This window comes from Danio rerio, chromosome 7, assembly GCF_049306965.1.
Source record: "Danio rerio strain Tuebingen ecotype United States chromosome 7, GRCz12tu, whole genome shotgun sequence".
Lineage (NCBI taxonomy): Eukaryota > Metazoa > Chordata > Actinopteri > Cypriniformes > Danionidae > Danio > Danio rerio.
In genome coordinates this window covers 17220001-17244588 of record NC_133182.1, presented here as the reverse complement: position 1 = coordinate 17244588, position 24588 = coordinate 17220001, and the positions used below count along the sequence as shown (strand labels likewise).

General features: G+C 34.5%; 1 protein-coding gene across 3 annotated transcripts; it reads right to left on the bottom strand.

The window, feature by feature from the left end:
* Positions 1 to 853: 853 nt before the first annotated feature.
* slc6a5 (solute carrier family 6 member 5) lies at positions 854 to 22609 on the bottom strand. Of its 3 annotated transcripts, none has more exons than XM_009302965.5 (16): positions 21635 to 21734; positions 21077 to 21529; positions 19796 to 19976; positions 19175 to 19306; positions 18853 to 19026; positions 16743 to 16890; positions 16529 to 16661; positions 13818 to 13952; positions 13557 to 13660; positions 11482 to 11606; positions 10641 to 10753; positions 9704 to 9835; positions 9332 to 9431; positions 6874 to 6974; positions 5898 to 6065; positions 854 to 4767 (listed from the first exon to the last, which is right to left on the bottom strand). In XM_009302965.5, exons 2-16 carry the CDS (start codon positions 21506 to 21508, stop codon positions 4609 to 4611), a joined length of 2337 nt encoding a protein of 778 aa, XP_009301240.1. In that variant the 5' UTR covers positions 21509 to 21529; positions 21635 to 21734; the 3' UTR covers positions 854 to 4608.
* Positions 22610 to 24588: the final 1979 nt, after the last annotated feature.

Below are 24588 nucleotides of genomic sequence, written 5' to 3'. Positions count from 1 at the left end.
TCTTTTATTGTATTATTGGCAAAGATACTATGATTCAAATTGCATTTCTATACATAAATACAAAAATCTGAGGTAGGGCCTCAAGGATAAATGACATTTAAAATAAATTATGCCTTTTCATATATATTTATTTTTCTCATTTTATATATTTTTTACACTCTTTTTTTCATTGTTGTCCGGCATAGGATTCAAAATCTAGATATTTGTCATATTTATACTCTACAATCAAACTCAAAGGATGCCATGATCAGTTGGAGGTACGCATCTGTATCCATAGGCAGATTTCCCTCATGTAAAACACACAGAAATATATGACATTACCCAAGTAATAAGAAATTTTACCTATGCTCCGATAGGTCCACAGTAAAGTGCCAAATGACACGACATACATTACAATATAGACTGACCACATAATGACTGATTGGAAGCTACTCTGTATCGTTATTCTGAAATACACATAATAGTTTATTACCAGAGGACATCTTTAAGGCCAAAGGTTACCTGAAGATGTCATTTAACATATTGGCACACATCAATAATGACCACTAGATGAAGGATGAGTGGCAGTATCTCAGTCTCCTAAATACACAGAATAATATAGTTTATTTTCTTTTGTTTATATATATATAGGCTTTTTGTATATATATATTTATTTTTTTCATATATTTGTTGTATATCGTCTTTTAGAATATATGTTTTCTTTTTTTTAGAACCTTTTGAGAAGTTCTCCTTCTTTGGTTGCCTACTGCCCAGTGTCGCCCTGTAGGTAGGAAGAGGTGGTAAACTCACATTCGGGAAAAGGAGCGGAAAGGGGAAGCAAACATGGACAAATAATCCACAGCAACACAAACAGCACATGCAAGACTGGTACGTATTATTATTATTATTATTTTTTTACCCATAGAATATTTGTTACGTGAAGGGAGTGTAACTATAGCTCTCGGACAGACGTACAGCAACACAAGGACTAACAGAAACTCCATCCAGAACCTTAAATATTACAATAATGATGACCACAGCAGCTGTTAACAGTTCAGATATTAAAATGTGCTTTGAATATTTTGTTGTTGTTGTTGTGCTATGCATGATACACTCTTAAAATAAAGGTTCTTAAATAGAGATTAAACATTTCTCCAAAGAGACATTTTTAAAACCCAGTTGCTATAATGTTTTTTGAGCAACATATACAGAACCTTTTGTGAAAGAAAAATCATAAAGGGCACCCATTTTACCCCTTTTTCAAGATTTAAGTCTTTTGTGTCTCCAGAATGTTTTAGCTCAAAACACCCATCAGATTATTTATTATACCTTTCAGAATATTGAAATTTACTGTTCTGAACAATATGTAGCTGTTTTTGTTGCCTGTGCCTTTAATGCTGGTTGTGCCTTTAATGCTGGTTCTCCCCACTCACTGTTCCCACGTGCCTGTCAGAGTGTGCCTTAGTCTCCGACTGCATCAGTTTAACAGCACAGTGACAGACTTGAGGAAAGCAGATATCACTTTACGTTTGTAAGAAATACTACAGTAAGAACTTTCCCAATGATTATTTGATGTATTTGTTTTGTTAATTCAAGTAAATTCAGTAAAATAATTGTAATTCATTACAAACATGCACTGTTTTAGAAACGTTTTAAAAATGTAAAACTCATTCTTGATCACATTTGATGATTGATGATAACAGCGAGCTCAACAGATCTTTTAATCCCAGTTGCTTTGCACACATCCTGTCTTGTTACTAGAACCATGTTATACGAGGCTGCAAAATCAAATTGTTCGGTGGGGAAACTGCACTCCTACATCACGTTTTGGTGGACCTCAAAATGGGAAGAATTTTCGCTTTCTATCACAATTTGACTGTGGACACACTATACATACACACAGTTCTTTCCAAACAGCTTCCAAAAGGTGATTTTCATCATAGGTGCCCTTTAAAAAGTTTTTTTTTTTCGTTGACATTGATGGTTTCATTCCACAAAAAATATCTTTACAGTGGAAAAAAGGTTCTTTAGATTATGAAAATATTCAGAACACTATGAAAGAAATTGACCCTTGAAGAACTTCACTAAAATTTCTTTGTCCTACCAAAAAAGGTTCTTCTATGGCATCTCTAGGGAAAAACCCCCATTTGGTTCTTTATAGCACCTTTATTTTTAAAAGTTTGGAACCCATAATGTCAATAAAGAAGCTTTATTATTAAGAGTGTAACTTTTTTAAAATAAGTACTGTATTTTCCAGAAAAATGGCTTTAAAGACCTGAATGACAAGCATCAGTGTGTTAGCGTTTACTTCTTTTTGAAGCGTATGCTTTCAAAAGAGAATAGATTCTGATTGGCTGTTCATGTTTTTTTTTTGTGCTCATGAGGTGAAAAAACAGTTTAAAAGTAATTCTAAAATTGTTCCTGTCATTACAGCTATTGTGGACTCCTGCCATATATATTTTTGTTTTAATAAAATTAATAAAGATTTTTATAACTTTTCTTTTATTTTGCAAGACTTAACACACTATTCAGATTATAATAATGCAACTTATATTCTGGAAAATACTGTATATAAATACTGTATAGCAATTTCAGTGCATACAATCCAAGTATATTGTGGATCTCAAACTGACTACCAGGCTGCATTTGATCATGTCTGGATGGTTGGATTATTATAAATATATATGTATATACTGTAACATGAAACGCTGCATATATTTCCACACATTCACACACACACAAACGTATACAACACAGAGATTAAACATGTATCAGAAAAAGCATCTCTTTTATATATACTGAGGAACACCTTTGTTCTGTTTTATAAATGCTGAATATTCAAGGTGATTAGTGTAGTATCTGCATATTACATGGCTTTTGAAACACATCACTCCCAGGCAAAGTTATTATTCTGGTTATTGCGTGGGCAGTGTGGCTTTCTTAATTTGTAATACTATCTAAACTATATTCACAGTAGTTATCATTCAGATATACATTTTTAACCAACCAACCAATAAACAATAAAAATAAAATACTACTTGCTTTTTAGTTTTGGCTTTTTTTTTAACCATTGTGGTTTTTTAAAGAGCAACCACCTATTTTTGCGTGATGTTTACTCAAAGTGCTTCTTGTAATCGTCTGTTGCCCAAAGCAATATTACTATAACATTATATCTGTATCCATATTTACAGTCCAATATCTGGAAACAGGACAATAATAATATACGTAAGAATTCAGTTTCTCAATATATGGCCTTATATTCTGAACAATATGCACTTTTATGTATCGGTTATATAATTACACTACAAAGAAAAATGAAGCTTCCACAAGCTGTTATCCAACATATGATACGTTTGATGGAACGGAGTAATACCTGAGACCCTGTTTCATGAAGACAAACAGACAAACAGAGATGGATGACGTCCATAACCAAAAACAAAAGGAGTGTGGTCCCAAAGCACATGGTTTCAGATCAAAAACATTAGCTTTTTTATCCTAATCTACATATCCTGTGCAAGCAACTGTTAAAAAATATCATCACCTAGATCTAAAATATAATGTTTTAAACAGAATTACCAGACAAACACCACACTCCTAAGTTTTTCCTCGGCTTTTCTTTTTTGTGCTCCACTAGAACTGTGTACTGCATAAGAACATGAGGATTCACAACAGATCACGACACGTACTCGAAAGCATACTCTAAATATTAGTATACATACATAACTGCTAGTTGGCCGTTGAGTGCTACTCTAAACAACACTGAAAGGTATTATTACAGTTTTGCATGGCTAATTTTTCTCTGAAGAAAGGGATGGATCTACTGTTCACTACTGGAAACCTACGCTATGAGTTTGGCTTCTATACCACTGTAAAGATAATTCGGATAGAGATATATATCTGTACATATAGAGATATGTAGAGATATTTTTAGTAAGAAAGAGTAGTATAATTCACAGAGACTGAAATGCGCTCACTTCCCTCCATAATGTAGTATGATTGGTTTAATTAGCACTATACTATGCAGTATTTTATAAATAGAGGAAGTCTGAGGCACAAGGTACGGCTATAAGTGGACACGAGTGGAGAGCGATACCAGAAAAGAGTTCAAATTCACTGTGCACTACTCAGCAGCTTATTTCAATTATGTTGCTGTATTTAAGAGATGACAAGCAAATAGTCCATAAATATAAATATTATTCTCATCATTTTTGTTCTCTCGCTCTCTTTTTTTTTTTTTTTTACATCAGCAGTCACTTCAGAATGTAAAATAAATTAAAAAACAACCACTGCATGATGCACAGTCAGTCAAATATTGCCTCAACAGTTGCAACTGCATCATTATATTGCCTCTGAGAAAGGATTCAGCTGGGATCGAATGCGCATGACCTCCACTCTCAAACCGACTAGAATTATCCAGAAAACCAAAAAAAAAACAAAAAAACCTAATTATAGAAGTTACTGTGCTTTCCACCTGAAAGAACCCCTCAGAAAGAGCCGGAAGAGGGGGGATATGGCTGAAAGAGAGCGCTGTGGATAGAAGGGGAGGTTGAAAGGGGAGAGTTTGGTGTGAGTGCTGGTCTCACCCTCAGAGGTCTCGGGACATTTCACACTCACAGGGAAGGAGGAGGATTATTGATATTGGGCTGATAGCTGGAAATCTTTGGGGGGGAGTTTGAGGCCGAGGGAGTTCGTGCCAAGTGGGTCGATCATGTTCTTGTAGCGTTCGCCACGGTGTTTCATCAGGAACGGACCCCAGTCTGGTTGAGGAGAACATACTAACTTCAGACGCTGCAGAGAAAGAGGAAAAAGGGCATGAATAGTGCATAAAGCCGGGACACACAAAGCCAACAGTCTGTCGTTGGACAGCATAGGGCCATCTGTGAGCTTCTGTCAGGATAATTTATTTGGTGTGTTTCACATGTATTTGCAATTGATATGAATTATCAGGTTATCTGACATATTTGCAACAGCAAACTCCTCTGTTGTGAGTGAGAAGTACAGTGAAAATGATACACTGCTTTGTTTACAGTTTGTATGTGGGATGCACTAGTTCCAGTTTCCTTTTGTGGAATGACAATACAGTCTACTGGCTTCTGCAGGCAGTGTTGGGGAATGTTTCTTTTAAAAGCAATACATAGCAATCTTGAGTCATCTTCTTTTTTTAAATGTGCTACTTAGTTAATTTTTATGCAAACTAATGTGCCATGTTGTTTTTGCTTTTTTTTTTTCATCTCAGCTGAGCTCGTAATATACTACTTTTAAAAGTAACTTTTCCCAACATCGTCGGTGGGTATTGACCTTATTCTGCAATGTGGAAATTACAATTGTTTTAGAACTTCCGAATCAGTTGCCTGTAGGAGAAATAAACAGCAGATAACGGTCAAATTGCTTTACAAACAATCATGTTCATGACTATTCATAAAAAGTAGAATATCAGTTTGCAGCATCCTGGAAGTCTTGAGCCTATAAGCTTACAATAGTGGTAAAATAATGCAAATTTTAAGGCAAACTAAATATTTAAAAAATATATATTTTATATTCACCACTGTCATTTAACTAAAATGAATAAAAAATGATTAAATGCTGTAGAAATATATAAAAATAAAAAAATAAATGACAACAATAAAAACCAAGTAAAACGAATAATAATAACAAATAATTAAAATAAAATATCTAACATAAAAAATATTTAAAATATAAATAAAACTATAATAGTATTTCAGTGATACTAAAAAACACAGATTTTGACACCACAGGATACATTACAAGTACAGTATTCAATTAAATCTTAACATTGTTTTGACACTGATATACATATAACCACAGACATTTTTAAACTATTAATCTAAATATTAAAATATCAACACTTTAATATTTACTGTATAGTAACATGAGAACAGAAAAAAACTCTCTGTTACCTCAATTAAAGATCCAGGAGCAAGATGCATCTTAATAGCAAACATGATGGGAATCCATATAACAGAACAGATGACCATAAGCCAGCCGAGTACCATAGACCAGTTCGGATAAGTGTAATCCTCATACGTCATCACCTTCCACTGGTACAGACTAAGTGCCAAAATGAACTAAAGAGACACACAGAGAGAGAAATACTGATTAATATGCAATTTAAATGACAAAATAAATGTCCTTCATAATTCATATTTCTCTATAATTACAATATTGTGCTTTTGTTTGTTTTAAAAAAATAGGTTTAAATAATGTCAATCAAGCCAAAGTATCATTTTCTCAAATATCAGCACCTGATCATAGTGGCAAATTTGATATTGAATTAATACAACCGCTCAACAAACGAGATGTTAATGCTAAGTGAATGTATTTATCCATGAAAGGTCACAGTACCAACAGAAAAATACAATCACACAAATGTAGTTTTTATTCATTTATTTTCTTTCGGCTTATTCTCTAATTCCTGCCAACTATTCCGGCATATGTTTTACAGAGCAGCACAACCCAGTACCGGGAAACACCCATACACTCTCATTCACACACACTCATACACTATGACCAATTTAGTTTACCTAATTGACCCATAGCGCATGTTTTTGGAGTGTTGGGGAAACCGGAGCACCCAGAGGAAACCCACAAGAACATGGGGAGAACATGCAAACTCCACACAGAAATGCCAACTGGTCTAGCCAGAACTCGAACCAGCGACCTTCTTGCTGTGAGGCGAAAGTGCTAACCACTGAGCCACTGTGCTGCACAAATGTAGTTTTATATGTGGTAATTGTTCTGATCCCCCCAAAAAAATCTACAAAATATATCATCATCAAAATATACCCTAAAATATAAAATTTTTAAAAATTGTGTATCACTAGATGTATCTACAGGAATGGTCGTATATAAAAGCCTGTGCAAATTTAGACATACTGTGAGAATGGTTGGAGTGACAAAGGCCCAGCACACTCTCCAAAACTTGTTTGGCTGGAACCCGATCATCATCTCAATGTCCTCACAAAACCGCTGTAGACCTGAAATGCGAAGAAAGAAAGAAATAACATAAATGAGCAAACATGTTGGCTATATACGGTTAAAGACAAAATTACTAGCCCTCCTCTGACATTTTAATTCTTTTTCCTATATTTCCCAAGCAATCTTCAACAGAGCAAGGAATTTTTTCACAGTATGTCCTCTTATATTTATTTCTTCCGCAGAAAGTCTTATTTGTTTTAGTTTGGCTGGATAAAAAAAGCATTACTTAAAAAATTAAAAATTAAAAACTTGCCTAGTTTAACAAGTGAATCTAGTTAAAGTCTGTGGGAACTGGATGTTGTTTTTCAATATGGTGATGTTTACAACTGAATCAGAATGTTTATTAGGGGGCAGGGTTTTATTTTTTATTTTTTTTATTTTTTAGCTCCTTCTATTATTTTTCACTCACAGCACACTAATGATTGGAGGGCCGTGGCTAAGCATATTTTGCACAATCTGTCAAACCGACATCAATCTTGCACAGAACAATTGTTCACTTTAAGACTAACAATGTGCGCTAGCAAAATAAACTGTAAATTTTGATTTTATGCATTTTAAGCCTTTAAATTGCAGCTGAATACTAGCATCTTGCAAAATAACTAGTAAAATGTGTAAAATATCTAGTATAACTAGTAATTAGTTGTAGTTATCGCCATTAAACAGCCAAATTTTAGAAGAGGGTTAATAATTTTGGTCTCAATATTGGTCTGGATCCGCTTGTTAAGTGTGACGTTGCGCAAAGTGGCTTCCGGGTCCAAGCTTTTTATCAAACTGTATGGGTAAACTCAACAAATACTGATAATAAATGTTTACAAAGATCTGTAATTCTTACGAAAATCACGATTGCAATATATATATATATATATATATATATATATATATATATATATATATATATATATATATATATATATATATATATATATATATATATATATATATATATATATATATATATATATATATATATATATTTATATATATATATACACATACACATACATATGTATGTATGTATATAAATGAGTATATGTACAGTTTGCACACTTCTGATTATTAATAGCAACCTGTACATATACTCATTTACTGTAAATCTGTTCATAGCTAATACAACCTGTATATAATGTTCATAGTAAATCCATCTGTAAATATCACCTTTTTTTTTTATCTATAGCTGCACTTTATACCTGTATCCTGCACTTGCTGCTATTGCACTGCTGGTTAGACCTAAACTGCATTTCGTTGCATTGTACTTGAACATGTGTAATGACAATAAAGTTAAATCTAATCTAATCTATTTATTTATTAACTGATTTATTTTATCTTTGCCATGATGACAGTAAATAATATTTGACTAGATATTTTCCAAGACACTTCTATACAGCTTAAAGTGACATTTAAAGGCTTAACTAGGTTAATTAGGTTAACTAGGCAGGTTAGGGTAATTAGGCAAGTTATTGTATAATGATGGTTTGTTCTGTAGACTACCGAAAAAAAATAGCTTAAAGGGGCTAAAGATTTTGCCCTTAAAAGGTTTTTTAAAAAATTAAACTGCTTTTATTCTAGCTAAAACAAAACAAATAAGACTTTCTCCAGTAGAAAAAATATTATCAGACATACTGTAAAAAATTTCCTTGCTCTGTTAAGCATCATTTGGGAAATATTTGAAAATGAAAAAGAAATTCAAAAGGGGGCTAATAATTCTGACTTTAACTGTATATCCATGCCTAATATCCGATAGCGAGAAAGTGATACATTTTTATAAATTAAAATATTGATGTCTGTGTTGCAGCAAGTCAAGAGACTGTTCAGTAGTATAAATGATGTTATATAAAACTCACTTTAAATTGTGATCAAAAGGACATAAACGAATATTTTCTCAATTCAAATGAGTAGTGGGTTGGACCCAGAAACAGTATTTCATACGTCATGACTTAACAAGCGGATATTCTTTTGACATTTACTGTAATTTATTTAAATTCCAACTAACAAAATAACTTAACACACTATATAAAAAAAACTGGCTTAACAAATTTAGAATGCTTTTATATTGAGACTATTGCAGTCTCATCTGCTTGCTAAACTATTTTCTTTTTTCTTATTATCTTTTCATTTCCCACCAAACATTAGATGTGCACTAAAATAAATAAAAGCAGCACTAAGATCTAAAGAAAAAAATATTACTAATGTTTTGCTTCTCACACTCTTTGCACACCTGAAACTTGCCTACAGCACTTATTCATTGATGCTCTTATAGTTGTGTAAATTGCTTCCTTGTCCTCATTTGTAAGTCGCTTTGGATAAAAGTGTCTGCTAAATGTAAATGTAAAGATAAATGAGTGTAATCTAGACTCACCATAAATGTAAGAGATTCCGACCAGTTCAAATATGGCGATGATGACGAGAGAGTAAGAGGCTGCGAATGTGTCCACCAGCTGAAGCATGTACATCCCACTCTATAGGCAAAAACACACACAGATAGACACACTTTAACATAATAATAAAAAAAAAAATACATCATGAATCCTAATCTAGAAAACAGCCAATAAATGACTTTAATTAAAAGCAGTAAACTACAATTAAATCTTGGGCATTCCAATTTTCTGCTTTAGGAGTTTCACTCCAGTCTGTTTACTTTCCTATTTACTTTGGGGTTTTTATTGTTTACTAGAGAGCCACTTTAATTAAAGTAAGTATTGGTAGTTGAGAATAATAGTAAATGTCATACCTCAGTGATCATGGGGAAACCCAGCACGAAAAAGGACAAACAGCATACTAATGTGAATTGAGGTTTGTGTTTGCGCAGGTATTTGGGAAACTCATCAGAAACAGATGTCACTATGGTCTCTATGGTGGCAAACTAAGAGAAAAAACAAACAAACATAGTTATTTATTTGATACAGCTGGGCAAATCGTTTAAGGGTTAGTTCACCCAAAAATGTTCTGGTATTAATTACTCGCCCTCATGTTATTCCAATCCCCTGACCTTTTGTTAATCCTCAGAGCATGAAATAAAATGACTTTGGGTGTAATTCAAGAGCTCTCTCATCCTCCATAAACAGCAACTGTACAGAAATGTTCAATGTCCAGAAAGGGAATCAAAAATATTGTCAAAACATTCCACGTGACTTCAGTGGTTCAACTGTAAATATATTCAAAGCTCCAAGAAGCACCAAAAACTGTACTAAAACATTTTGTTCAACCAACATTTTTTCTTCACTCCAAGTAAGGTTGTGCATTACTATGAGTAGTATTAAATAATTAGAGTGAGCAGCGCACATGCATACATTGCATGACCTGTAGAAAACGCAAGTAAAGTAAAGTAAGTACTAGTTAAATGTACATGTTTTTTTGGCACACAAAAGTGTTCTTGGAACTTGGTAGGATTACAGTTGAACCACTGAAGTCCCATTAAACCACTTAACAACGTTTTTAGTTCTTTTTCTGGAATCTAAATGAAACCCTGGAAGATTGCTGTCTGTGAAGGTTGAGAAAGAACTTGGATTTTATTTGAAAATGTCTTAATTAATCTAAAAATGAACAAAGGTCTCAGGGGTTTGGAATGACATGAGGATGAGTAATTAATAACAGAATTTGACTTTTTCTGGTGAAATAACTCTTTAACATCAAATTATGGAAATCTTAACATTTATGATTGATATTACCATAGTATCCAGGCCAAGTGTAAGTAACATAAGGAAGAAGATGATGGCCCAGAAAGGTGACAAAGGAAGCCTGGTCAGAGCCTCTGGATACACAACAAATGCAATTCCTGGACCTATAGAGAATATTTACAGAGCAGATTGGAGTTCTCATACTTAGAAGACAATGAAAACAAAAGCCATTTTTGAACACACTGGTAAATTAACAGTTTATTTTCATTTTCAGATAATTTGTGAACAGGACTTTAAATTAAATTAGAAGTTTTTGTTATACAGGGCACTCCTAAAACCTTGCCAGGGGTGTAATACTTTTACAAAAGAATGTTTTGCGTCTAATCTTTGTTTTGTGGAAAGCTGTCATGTAATAATAAGGATAAAGTACATCCAGGCGGTTGTTTTCACAGAATAAACATACCATGAAAGTTACCTCAGTTTTTGGAACAGAAAGCTGAGGTTATCAGTTTACATATTCTTAAACTTAAGCAGGTATGTCACATAAACTGCTTTCTGGAAAACCCCCTAGGTATAAACACATGATCAGATATTTGAATAAACCCAAGTTTAGCGATTCTGAAAACTCCACAAACTTTTCTATCGGTGACTGATCTGAATGCCTCTGACTGACTTTGTGGCAAACTGACATTATTTATTTTCGCATTTCACTTGAATTGCAACAGCTGTTCATGGGAAGTTTTGCCCCGTTATCTAGAGTTTTTGTGGGCTATTTCTGTTGTGTCAACCATTAGAGATCCACAGTTTTTTTTTTTGCCTATTTGCTTTTAAAACATGTTCGATGGAATTAAAAAATAATACAAAACACATGTCATTACACAACATAGTGTACCTTCATCTGCCACACTCTCAATGGGGACTTTGAGCTCATGAGCCATGAATCCTATGACTGAAAAAATGACAAAACCGGCAAATATACTGGTGGCGCTGTTCGTACACGTCACAATGAGTGTATCCCTGTAAAACAAAACAGACAAAGCACAGGATACATTACAACTGAACATCAAAAATAATAACATTATTATTAATAGAACATGTCATATTTTGAGCATGTGCAATCTTGCTGTCATTATTAAATATTTAGTCCATATGAAATCAAAATTTACCAATGTTTATTTTGCTAGCGCACATAGTTATTCTTTAGGTGAACAAATAGTCTATATTTGAAAATGATTGTTTTGGTAATCTTCTAAATCTAACCATTGTTCTTCTCTGTTGACCGCTTCAGCCACAATATTCTTAACCTTACAGTTAGTTTGAGGTAATGATATGCAAAAAGAAAGCCCCACCTTTTACTTAATATTCTATTTTAGTTTCAAGTACATCAACATACTGAAATAAAAGTCTCAGCATCTTCTGGTGGCATCTTTGGACTTTAAAGTGTTTGAGTGTTAGTGTTTATTTTGCTAGCTCAAATTGTTATTCTTGTGGTGAATATTTAATCCGTGCAAGTTAATGGGGTACAGTATATGCACACAGACTTTTAATTTCAGCCAGCCAGCCTTAGAGCTTCCGGTGAACTGTCTTTCTGTTATAATATTGCCATGTTTAAGGTTTGACTTCTTTAAAAATCAGTGATCTTCACTGTCTAAAAGATATACGATATGGGTCTCAGACCGAACAAGAAGCACTGCATTAAATTCCATTTCCCCCTGCCATGTCTGTAAAATATGACAGTTTATTTTACCCCAGTGTTTTCAATTGAGTTTCTGCACTCGCCTGCTAATCTTGACCTTAAAAAGATCTTGCTGATCTTAAAAGAAACCTTATGAAATTAAAAATAGTCACATTAAGCTTTCACCGGAAGTTATCATTGTCTGAAAAACACTGGCTGTGCATATAGTGCCTATATAATGCATATACTGTGCATATATATTTGTTTGTTGTGGTATTCTTCAATCATAATCTTGACCATTCGCTTCTGCTTTTGCAGTGGCGGTCCATCAGTTGACATCAACTTAAAGGCTTCCATAGCAACTGCATATTAACACTCTTATCATTAAGTTTGCTATGAGTTTTCTATGTGCAAAAAGAAGCCCCGCCCCCTACTTAATATTCCATTTCAGTTGGAAGTACATCAACGAACAGAAATACAAGTCTCAGCAACTTCTGGTTTACACAGTAGCTGCATCCCTAAATGGCACACTAAGCACTTATGCACTATGTACTTACACACTTAACAGCAAAGTATATGAATTTAGTGTCATCCCAAATGGACACTAACGTTTCGTTTTACTTAGTGGAAATTCAAACCGTTTCCCAGATGACGTTTGACGATTGCCAAATTAGCCAAATAAATGACCTGCCCTGCCATGAGTATAACTGCATTCACCATCGGGAGGCGCTATAATCACTCTTGTAGAACAATTTTGCTTACACAATCCAAAATAAATAAAGTAATACAACAGTGACCGAAAGCTCCGCCCCTTCCGCTATGTAAGCAAAATTGCAGCCGCAGAGTATGTAAAGTGTCCAACATTCCACACTTCTTTTTAACCGTTAAATAAGTGCATCAATTGGATTTTTAAAGTGCACTATTCTTTTTAGAGTTAAAGAAATACTGTATTTCAGTGTGAAAGCATTACTTACACTATTTATACTACAAAATGGCATAGAATCGTGCATAATTATGTGATTTGAGGCGCACCTACAGACTTTAAAAAACTATTTTAAACAATGATTTTATTTGTCATTTGTTTACATTTAATAGTATATATTTCAAAATAGTATATTTAAATATAAGCTTGATTTATTTCAGGGTCACAAGATTCTTTAGAAATCATGCTAAAAAAAGTTCATATTTGTCAGGAATTCTCTATTTTAGTATTTCTTTTATGGATTGAAGGCTAAAAAGGACAGCTTTTATTGAAATACAAATTGTCTAAGAAAAAAGGCATTGCTGGTTACCTGTAACAGTTGTTGTGAAACTTATTGTAGGATGACAAGGTTATTAGTCCACCCCATGCTGCAGACAGAGAGAAGAAAATCTGCGTAGCTGCGTCTTTCCAAACCTACAGTTAAAGCAGAGAAAGAGAGAAAGAAATACAGATAGAGAGACTAAGAGGGAAAATAGGATTGAATCTGGAGGAGAATACATCAAACAGAAAGCATTATACCATCAAACATAGGGAAAATAAATAATTAGATATGCACCATGCCTTCTATTACCTTAGCATCGTTGAGTTTTTCCCATTTGGGTGTTATGAAGTAAAGGATTCCAGAACCGGCTCCAGGCAGAGTGACTCCTCGGATCAGCAGGATGACCAACACCACATAAGGGAACGTGGCAGTGAAGTACACCACCTGGACACAAGGTGGACATCACAATAAACCAAACTTATTAAGGACAACAGCTCCAAAAACATGATTATAAATTAGTCCTAGTGCTTGATTCTGATTGGCTAACCTATTTTTGCAATATAACGGTTTGTTTATTTACTGAAGTGTTAGTGACTTCTGGCATTATAGTTAAAATTCTTGAGACTACACCCCTTTTTTAGGCGGCTGCGCATGTGTGAAAGTCCTCAGTTCATTGATATGGCATTGTGCACTACCTGACAAAAGTCTTGTCGCAAGTTTTAGGAACAACAAATAATAACTTGACTTCTAGTTGATCATTTGGTATTAGAGGTGGCTTATATGAAAGGCGAAGGCCTCTAGATTACACTTATTTTACCTAACTAAAATATGATCATGCCTTGATTTTTAATTATTTCATTAGGACATTAAGGTCTGACTTTGATTAGACAAAAGTCTTGTCACTTAACATAAATAATGTACAATGTAGAATATAAAGTCATGGTGCAGTGGAAAAAGCATGAATATTGTGCATGACTCCCATGAGCTTGGACGACTTCATCCATGCTTCTCTGCAATGACTCAAATAACTTATTAATAAAGTCATCTAGAATGGCAAAGAAAGCGTTCTTGCTGGACACCCAGAGTTCATTAAGAATCTTTGGATTCATCTCCAATGCCCTTTCCTTCATCTTACCCCAGACATGCTCAATAATGTTCATGTCTGGTGACTGGGCGGGCCAATCCGGGAGCACCTTGACCTTTCAGGAACTTTGATGTGGAGGCTGAAGTATGAGAAGGAGTGCTATCCTTCTGAATAATTTGCCCTCTCCTGTGGTTTGTAATGTAATGGGCAGCACAAACGTCTTGATACCTCAGGCTGTTGATGTTGCCATCCACTCTGCAGATCTCTCGCATGCCTCCATACTGAATGTAACCCCAAACCATGATTTTTTTCTTCACCAAACTTGACAGATGTTTATGAGAATCTTGGGTCCATGAGGGTTCCAATAGGTGTTCTGCAGTATTTTTGATGATTAGGACGCAGTTCAACAGATAATTCAATAGCAAAATCTACCTTCTGCCATTTTTCCAAATGACCAACTAGAAAACAAGTTATTATTTGTTGCTTATACAATTGGGATCGAAGACAAGACTTTTGTCAGGTAGTGTATATTCCATGAGTTATGAAAAGGCAAGGTAATGGCAAAACAGTCTGGTTTAAACTATTAGACTATTCTGCTGAGAGATAAAAAAAAGATGTGTGTTAAAATATCATACACTGTGTTTAAGATATACTTATACTTATATATATATATATATAATAGATAGATAGATTTTATCAATTCAATAAAAACATTGATACAAAACAAAATTGATTTCAATATACAGTAAATATACTGTATTTGTACTTGTATGTCTGTATGTATATATATATATATATATATATATATATATATATATATATATATATATATATACATATATATCAAACACACATGTTGTTCTTTTAAACGTTCTATTAATCAAACAAATCTTTTTTTTTTTTTTTAGATCATTTCAGTAATATATAGGCATCAGCTGGTATAAGATTCTGAAGGTATGATAACCTTGGATAAAAATATCACAGTTTCACAGTATTGTAATTAAAATAAAATAAATTTATAAAACAAAACAAAAAACACACATATACCCTAGGAATGGAATAGCAGAATATTTTGGCGGTTTTAAAACCTTGACTTTTCCAAACGGCAATATACCTTGAAAATGGTTATCGGCCCATGCCTAGTAATATATAGATTTTTTTTTTCTTCCAAAAGATCATATGACACTGAAGACTGGAATAACAGCTTCTGAAAATTCGGTTTTGCCATCACACGAATAACTTACATGTTTAAATATATTAAGATGTAGAGTCATTTTAAATAGTAAAAATGTATTATACAAATTAACTTTTCTTTTTTTACCCCAATTTTGCTCAAATAAATAGCCTTGATATCCATATGACTCTTTTTCAAGAAAAAAAAATGTGCATAAAAACAGTATAATGTACATTGTAAATAAAAAAAAAACAATTTTGGTTGCCTTTAAGACTGTAAATTTACAAGCAATTGTATACAGTTGTGCTTTATTTTTACAGGAATTATTAATTTACAGTTTGCATGTGTATTTACTGTCTTATTGGAAACCAAAAATGCCAGTAAGCTATTGTACATTTTACAGTAAATTGTAATTATTAATTTACAGTGTGCTTTATAAATTTACAGTCTTCCTAGCAACCAAAATTGCCAGTAAGTTACTGTAAATTTTTACCTTTTTTACAGTTTATATTGTATTTATTTCAGAAATAACAATAATAATAATTCTGCACATCATTCACTCATAGCAAACTTAATGGTAATGGGTGTTAGTATGCAGTAATTCACAGTATTGACCAATGGTTTTGTTCATCTGACTGACCAGATTTGACTTTTCAAAAAGAAAGTCAGCTAGACTAGAATGAGTGCTGTAGGCTTTTCTATTAATAGTTCCTTTAGATACAGCTGACATCAGGAGAGAAAATAGTCAACCTGTTTTCTTACCTTCCCTGAGGACTTGATCCCTTTAGCCAAAGAGGCATAAACAATAAGCCAAGCCAGAAACAGACAAGCAGCCAGTGGCCAGCGGATATCGCCTGGATATTCAATACCCTTCGAAATATGCAACACATTATACCTGTCAAGAAAGCAGAGTGATTAACATCCAAATATCCTGCAGATAAAGCACACAGATAGAGAAAAGGAAAAGCACACTTACTTGAAGTACTCCTCGCTAGGGCTGACATAGGTTTTATTGTCCACTGTGACATTCAACAGTTTACTTAAATTCCCAACCACATTTGCAGATAAACAGAATGTAGTGTTCTTGATGGACGTGATGTTTCGGTCTCTTAGAATACACGTGTCTGGCCAGAAGAAACAATGACAGAACTTGGAATCAACCAGTTTCCTGTTCATCATCGTCATTCACTGCCTAGCTGAAAAATAAAAACACTCTACAACATATTAAGTCAAACATATCAAACAAACCTCGTAATTTCACACACACTGTAATAGTATATCTGTGACTTAAAATACTTTATAGAATCTAAAAATGGCTAATAATTCTAGACGTATATAAACGTAAATAACCTAAACAATATTACAAATCAATTTTACAGAACATTTCTGGTCACTTTTTTTCCACACATTGTAAAAATGGGTACCTTCAATTATTTAAGTTAAATCAAATTAACTTTGAGACATTTTAACTTTTTTTTTTTGCCCTTCAAAAACAATTTAGGCCAAGCTCAATTCCAACGTAATCTTTCACAAACTGACTGAGAATGTCACCTATACAATGAATCAAATATAAAGCGATAAAATTTAAAAGATAAATAAATAAATATTTAAAAGAATAATAATAACTTAACAAAAATAAACAACATACTGTGCAGGCATCAAACAGAAACTTTGTAAGAGGTAAAAAAACATATTCTTGAAACAAATCGTACAGTTTTTTTAGCCTTCTCATCCTTGAATATTTTTAAAGTCTCTGCATAGGTGGGAAACTCCTTTTTAAAGACAATCAAATTAGGAGCTGTTTTCAAAAGTTTGCATTTATAAATGAAGAATTTAAGTAAAAAAAAGTAAATTTGCAGTTAAGTCATCATCTTTGTTCCAATGTACTGTAAATTTCACAATGTCCCAACAAATAGGAGAAAACATTGAGTTTTATTGTTTTATCTAGTTGCCCACATCAGACCAGAAAGGATTAACCAAATTACAATGTAGAAATTGATGTTCAACAGTTTCAACATTACTATTGCAGAATTGGCATAAACAGCTTATATAACTCAAACAAGACTCAGTTTAATAAGTTAAATAAAATAAAAACAAATGTTGTCATGGCTTAATGATCATATTTTTAAAGGGAAGTATTTTACTCTCAAATACAATTTATATGCAATAAAAAATATTTTAGAGCTTGAAATTGTTGTCGGACTAAAATTTTATTAATTCCCATAACTTTTCAGATTCAGAAATCACATTTTCCAGCGTTTCTCATAAGCCTGATCCCCATAAAACATATAAATATAATATAACAATTTAAAGATTTGTGTATATATTTTTGCATTTATTTTATTAGCTCAATTTAAACCTCGTTTTGTCTTGTGTCAAATGATGTTAAGCCATCTAGCGGCCCTCTTGGAGTTTGCTGAGTCTCTGGTTGAGAAAAGCTGCTGTACAGTCTTTGATTCATGCGCAGATTTCAAACAGGCCACGAGGTGGCAGTGCATCTCACTGCGGCACTGCACCAACTCTTACAGTAAATTTGTCAAGCAAGCAGATTTTCTGCTGAATTCACCAAAAGCACGACATTGAGAAGAGCGTTTTACAACGAATTAAAGCGCAAAAATGTTAGCAAGTTTTTTTTTTTCCCGATGGGTAGCAAAAAATCTGATGCATTGTTGAAATTACATTATAAGCAAAAATAATTCTGAAGACCACACTGCTTTTTTTTACTGATCGAACATCCATATAAAAATAAAAAGGCACAATTAACTTGCATTGCTTGGCAGTATTAAAATAGAACAACTCATATTAATTTAAACTAAAATCTTTCATTTTTTGTAACTCAGAAAAAAACTGTCAAGTCATCAAATAAGAACTTTTGGTGCAATGAACAGAAACAGTTGCGTCTGGGGTGCACAGACAAAAGTGCATAACCTAAATGGAGTGGTAGGTTACTTAATTCTTGAAATACAGGTTGCGCATTGCGCATTTTAGTTAGAAAAAAAGAAGGGGGTTAAGGGGTGGACAGAGAGTGTGTGTATGTGTGTGTATGAGAGAGAGGGAGGGAGAGAGAGAGAGAGACTCATCCTTACCCAAAAGCAGCATGTCTTTGTCTTTGCACTCGACGGTGTTCCATTCATTTTTACAGGTGGCCCATGGCAGTGTCTCCTTCAACGAAGCGAACAGGTAGTACAATGTCCAGCACATAATAATATTATAGTATATGGCTATCAAGACAGATATTATCAACATGGCAATCCCGCAACCTATAATAACAAAATGAAACCAGACAATAGAAATTACACTTAAAGCAGACTTACAGCCGATTACCATTTCACTGGAAACACTCATTAGGCACATTAGCACAAGCTTAACGCAGTTTAGCCATCGATTATTAAAGTAACGCCAGTTTACCTTGTAGAGCTGGAATTGCTTTCCACACCGACACCGGGCCTTGGCTGGCGAACTGACCCAACGACACCTCCAACAAAAATATAGGTATACCGGCGAGGCCTAACATGATTAGGTAAGGTATCAAAAACGCACCTAAAAAGAGGGGAAAAGAGCCGATGAAGAGAAAAAGTCATGACTCATCAATTGTGCATCTAAAGAACGCGAAGAACAATCTACCACAATGTTAAACAGTCTTCAATTAATAAAATATATCCAATTATAGTTGTCGTTTAACTATTACTTTTTAAACAATACTACATTAATAAATGTGCAATTATAATTACCAAAAAAGCTAAGAAAAAAAAAAAACAATGATTATACACTGTTCAATGCTTACTAATAACCTTTCGTTTCTTTTAAGATCCGTACATTATAATACAGTTCGTGCATAAAACGAATTTTAATCCCATTGACATAAACAAATGCTATGTTTTAATTTAGTTTCAACGAAATGTATTCGGATAAAATCCCACGCATGGACAGTCCAAACTTTCAAACGATTCATTTTGTATATATAAAAAAAATCTATCTCAAAAATCGTACTGATCTTTTCTTGTGTACTGCCTCTTGAATATTCCTCACCTCCCCCGTTCTGGAAAGCAAGATATGGGAATCTCCACACATTTCCCAAGCCCACGGCATATCCCACCATGGACAGAATAAAGTCCAGTTTGTTGGACCAGTTTCCCCGAGCCTTATTCTCATCTCCTCCATCATCATCATCATCGTCCTGGAACAACCGCCCAGTATCATCTGTGGGGGGCTATTATACACAATTTAATAGAAATTCGTTTATTACAGACTATTACAACTCATTAAAATATAAACACAGCGCTTTAAAAAAGCATCAAATACAATAATGCTCCCCCAACTAATTTAGCTTCATTTTTGTGACAAGGGTATAAAGTGGTCGCCCTGGGCTCTGATGAATGCCCCAATGGGAATTGTACCATAAGCAGATTCTTATGTAACACATTATCCTGCTGCAACACCACACAACAGAAACAATCTCTGGGGACAATGGCCCTCACAATTCACAGAGTACGCATAGATAAACTTGTAAATTCATATCAGATTGTAAATTGTAACTCTTGAACTAAGCGGTTTGTTTCAGTAGCGATGCAGTATCCTAATACATGACAGCATTTGATGTATTCAGGTTCCCTGACACATCCTCTTACCCCACTGTTGTAATTATTGTGCTGTCAGAAATAATCACTATCAGTGTTCAAATCTTTCCAGATTGGAAGCAGATTTCGTTTCGCTGTCCAATTTTTAGAGTTTAAATAGCAATGTTCTTAAGTCCATAACACTTCATGATTTACTACAATATGAAAACATTATATTTAAACAGACAGAAGCCTTTTTTCTTTTTAAATTGACTTTTACCATAGTAAACTCTTACAAAACCAAACGGATTTGTAGTCTAAACAAAAGGTTTAGCCTTTAGGTTTTTAATTATTTGTGTGTTTTTTTAAACTTAATGTAAATACTGTAATATTTTACCTGTCTCCAACTAGTTTGAGTGCATTGAAAGAATATAGGATTGGAGTTTAGCCCACATTTAAACGCCCCACTTCTAATTTATTACATATAAAATGTTAAACCAAATTTACAACCTTTAACTTATTATTATTTAACCATTGTTCGGTGATTCTACAAATTTCCCAAGCGTTAAATCAAAATTATAGTTCTATCGGTCGTAAAAGACAGTTGCAACTAGCTGCAGTTCCACAGTGCAATATACATGTGAAAAAACAACAACACATCATAGCGTTTGCTTTAGCTCAAGACTCTCCCCGTTACGCTCACGGGTGATTGGCTGATTCTGCCGGATTGAAACGTTCATTTGTAACCACTTACCCCGGTCACCGTGCCAGGCAGAACAGATGTATTGCCATCTGTACCCAGTATGATGGTGGTCTGGCTCATGGAGGTCCAGTCGCCGGTGCTGTTGTTATGCTCCGCCGCGATCCTTACAGCACTTTGATTGTTAGACATGAAGTCCGACGTTGCTTTACCGGTCGATGCATCCATTTTACCGACGGAATCCTTGCGCACGGCAGAATTAACGCCAGCAAACGTGGGTCCAGGTGCAGTGTTTTTAAACGTCCCGTATGCTTTATTGGCTTCCATATCGCACGGTTTATTTTCCGAGGGACAAAAAGTTTTCCGTTCATTTACTGGCGGCGGCGGGGGCGCCGGTTTGCTGTTCTCCGGTTTGGTGTTAGTTGTAGCTCCAACCGGTCCCCCTGAGGGCTGAGGCGGAACGCTGTTTGACGGCTGTCTCAACATTTCCCCGTGCTCAGAAAAATCCTGCAACGTTAAATACACATTAGATGTAGGCAGTAGCTGTAATTAGCGTAATAATTAAATGCTATTGCATGCCTCTAGCTACAAAACGTTTAGACATATACCAACCCGTATAGTCAGCACAACAAAATAGGCTATTCACGCTTCCATATTCTAACTTCTGCTACTGGACATGTCTGCTGCTCCACTTCTTTGATTTTCAGCTCACGGACGGTCGCTGTTTGCTTCTTGCTTTTACCATTAGAGAAAGATTCTTTAATTTTACGCCTCATTTACCTCCTGTCATTCAACCCCGGCACATCCCCTGGTTTTATGGGCAATAGACAAGCTGCCGGGCTCGGCCAAAGCTTTTCCCCCCTGCGGCAGGCACCGGTCCCAGTGCAAGTGTGCAGTGCAATCCGGGGGTGCAAACATGGAACATTACACCAACAATTACATTGCACCACAGGAGAACACTGTTCTAAGATCAATTTAAAATTGTTCAAATATCCTAGTTAGCCTATGTTCAGACCAAAAGAAAATAAAAATAAAAACATTAATACACGGTTAAAATCTGGCTGTATTTCTGTTAATAATTGTTAAAATAAAACTAACGGTATTTAATGCTGTATTATTTTCTTATACCACAACTAATTATTCCGTTGTAATACTGTAAAAATGGAGTGCTGAAAAGTTTCAGCACTGTGGACAGCGACTAATTAATGAACGCATTTAAAACGATACTTTTCGTTTCCAAAACTGTTGTAAAAAATCTGCAAAGCGTTCACAGCAAAACACACAAAGCGTAAAGTAATGAATGTGCTGTACTCACCATTTGTGCAGAGTCAACAAATGTGGGTTAATAGCAGAAAACAGCTGGAAGGACGGCAGGCAGACTGAGTTTGGCTGTGCAAAGTGCAAAGCTTTCTATATCTCCGTGGGAAAGACCGGGTTTGCGTCAGTGCATGGCAAGGTACCCTTCGCATGACATTTTCTTGATAATAGGGCTTTGATAAATCATTGGCCTTCAATTCTGATTTTTAAAGGGGCAACAAGCGCAGACGTGAGCTCGTGACACACACCAGGCAGCGCGAGACTACGTTTGGGGACGGACTGGCTCGTGACTGATTAATAAACTTGTCCCTCAGGACTATGTAAAGATGTTCATCTGACGCACAGAGAAGATTCTGCAGACGCAGGCATCATGGTGCCTGCATATTTGACCGAGTCCTATATGCATATAGATAAATTGAATGACTTTTCATCATGCAAGATTATTAAAAATAGATAACAGGTCCATTTTGTATTTTCTAATTATATTAAATAACCGCTTGGTTATTTATGTTCAGTGCACAGGAATTATTATTTTTTTATTTCAATAAGTCCACGAAAACAAGTTTTGAAATAACTGGTGTATATTTTACATCATTTACTAAGTTAAAAATCAAATAATGAACTTTGCAAAATTCTGAAAGAGCATTATGAAACTTTTTTAGCCCATTTCCCTAAGTGTTTGCGTAATTCACGGTTCTATACGTCAAACTGACGCCCACGTTCCTGCGTCACTGGCACATATATTGCTCAAGTGTAAAAGTGGGCGAGGTTTTCGGAGGAGTGGAGGCACTCATTTGTTAAAGTTTTACGCAAGACAAAAGAGGAGTATTCTTCTATTTTTAGCTTTAGTGCAACCACACTGCATGCATCACCCCTGGAAGTACAGTAAATCACGGAAATTATTTATTTTAAGGATTAATAGTTGTTTTTGTGAAGAACACATGTGTTACAGTAGGCTATAACAGATTTTGGGCTTGAATGTTTTTTTAATATCAAGGTGCCGAATTGCTTATTATATAGATAGTGTTGCCATTTGATTAAATATATTATAAAGCGAGTTAATCAAGAGATACATATAATACTCTCGGTAAGGTGTTATTCAATCTGCGTCCAGCTCAGTTCCTCAGTCTTGATATCACTCTCTACGCGCGCGCTGCTGCAGTGACCATCATAAATCTGCGCCCGCGCGCCTGTGATAAGCCTCTGTGCGGCTGGATTAGCTCTTCGCTCAGGGTTTAATTGCTTTGTCAACAGAGAATAATTGTAATTGATTTCTGCCTCTCTTTTCGAGTCACCTTTATACGTTCTCTTTAAAGCACGGTAAAGAGAAACAAGGTGCGCCTTAAGTAAAAAGAGTCAACAGAAATGCGCTTTTGCGTGGCCTGCTTAACATTTCCCTCATGAACAATTCGGTTTCTCATGCTGTTTTAAATTAAAAGAATTATTATTATTTTGGTGGATTAATTTTTTAAAATTGTTTTGCTTTTTGATAATTGACAGCACACATTTTGTATCTGATAAGGAATAAATTGTTCAAATAAAGAAGTTCTTTTCGCTTCACTTTATGTTATCCCATAATTAATCGCACAAGATAAGATTATGCATCAGCCGATAGTCGTTTGTCTTTAATGGGATGTTGATAAAACACAAAAACGTCCCCGTAAGGTATGGAATATTAATGGAGTGTTAAAGGGCCTAGTCTACTACGCTTTCTTCAAGTCCCAAAGTAAACGATTATCAGTTTATCTGTCATTTTTAAGATGCAACGCAAACTGGCTGCGACGTGCACGCGCATAAGGGAGCAAGAGCGCTAGTGTGAGTATTGGAACATACCTAGTAGCCCAAATCATTTGCTACAATATTTAAGTTTCAAAATGGTGCTTTTTTTCCCTAAAATATAATTTAATAAATATGTAATATTAATAAATAAATAAACGTTGCAAACCCAAAATAGCCAAAATAATAAGTAATTTCAGACATGAAGATTAACCTACTATAGACAATAGTTTAGTTATTTTATCAGCTTTCAGCATAGGCTACTGTACTACTGAAATATCTGCTCCACTGACTGCCATTCAAACAGAGTATGGACGTGCGTCCCAATTCGCGTTTATGTTTACTATTTATGCATTTTTAAGTACAGTGCAGATACAGGTGTTCACATTGAAAATGAAAACAAAAATTACCAGATATAAATAACCTAAATTTAATACAAAAAATAAAAACCAAGTATAGAATTTTGGACAATT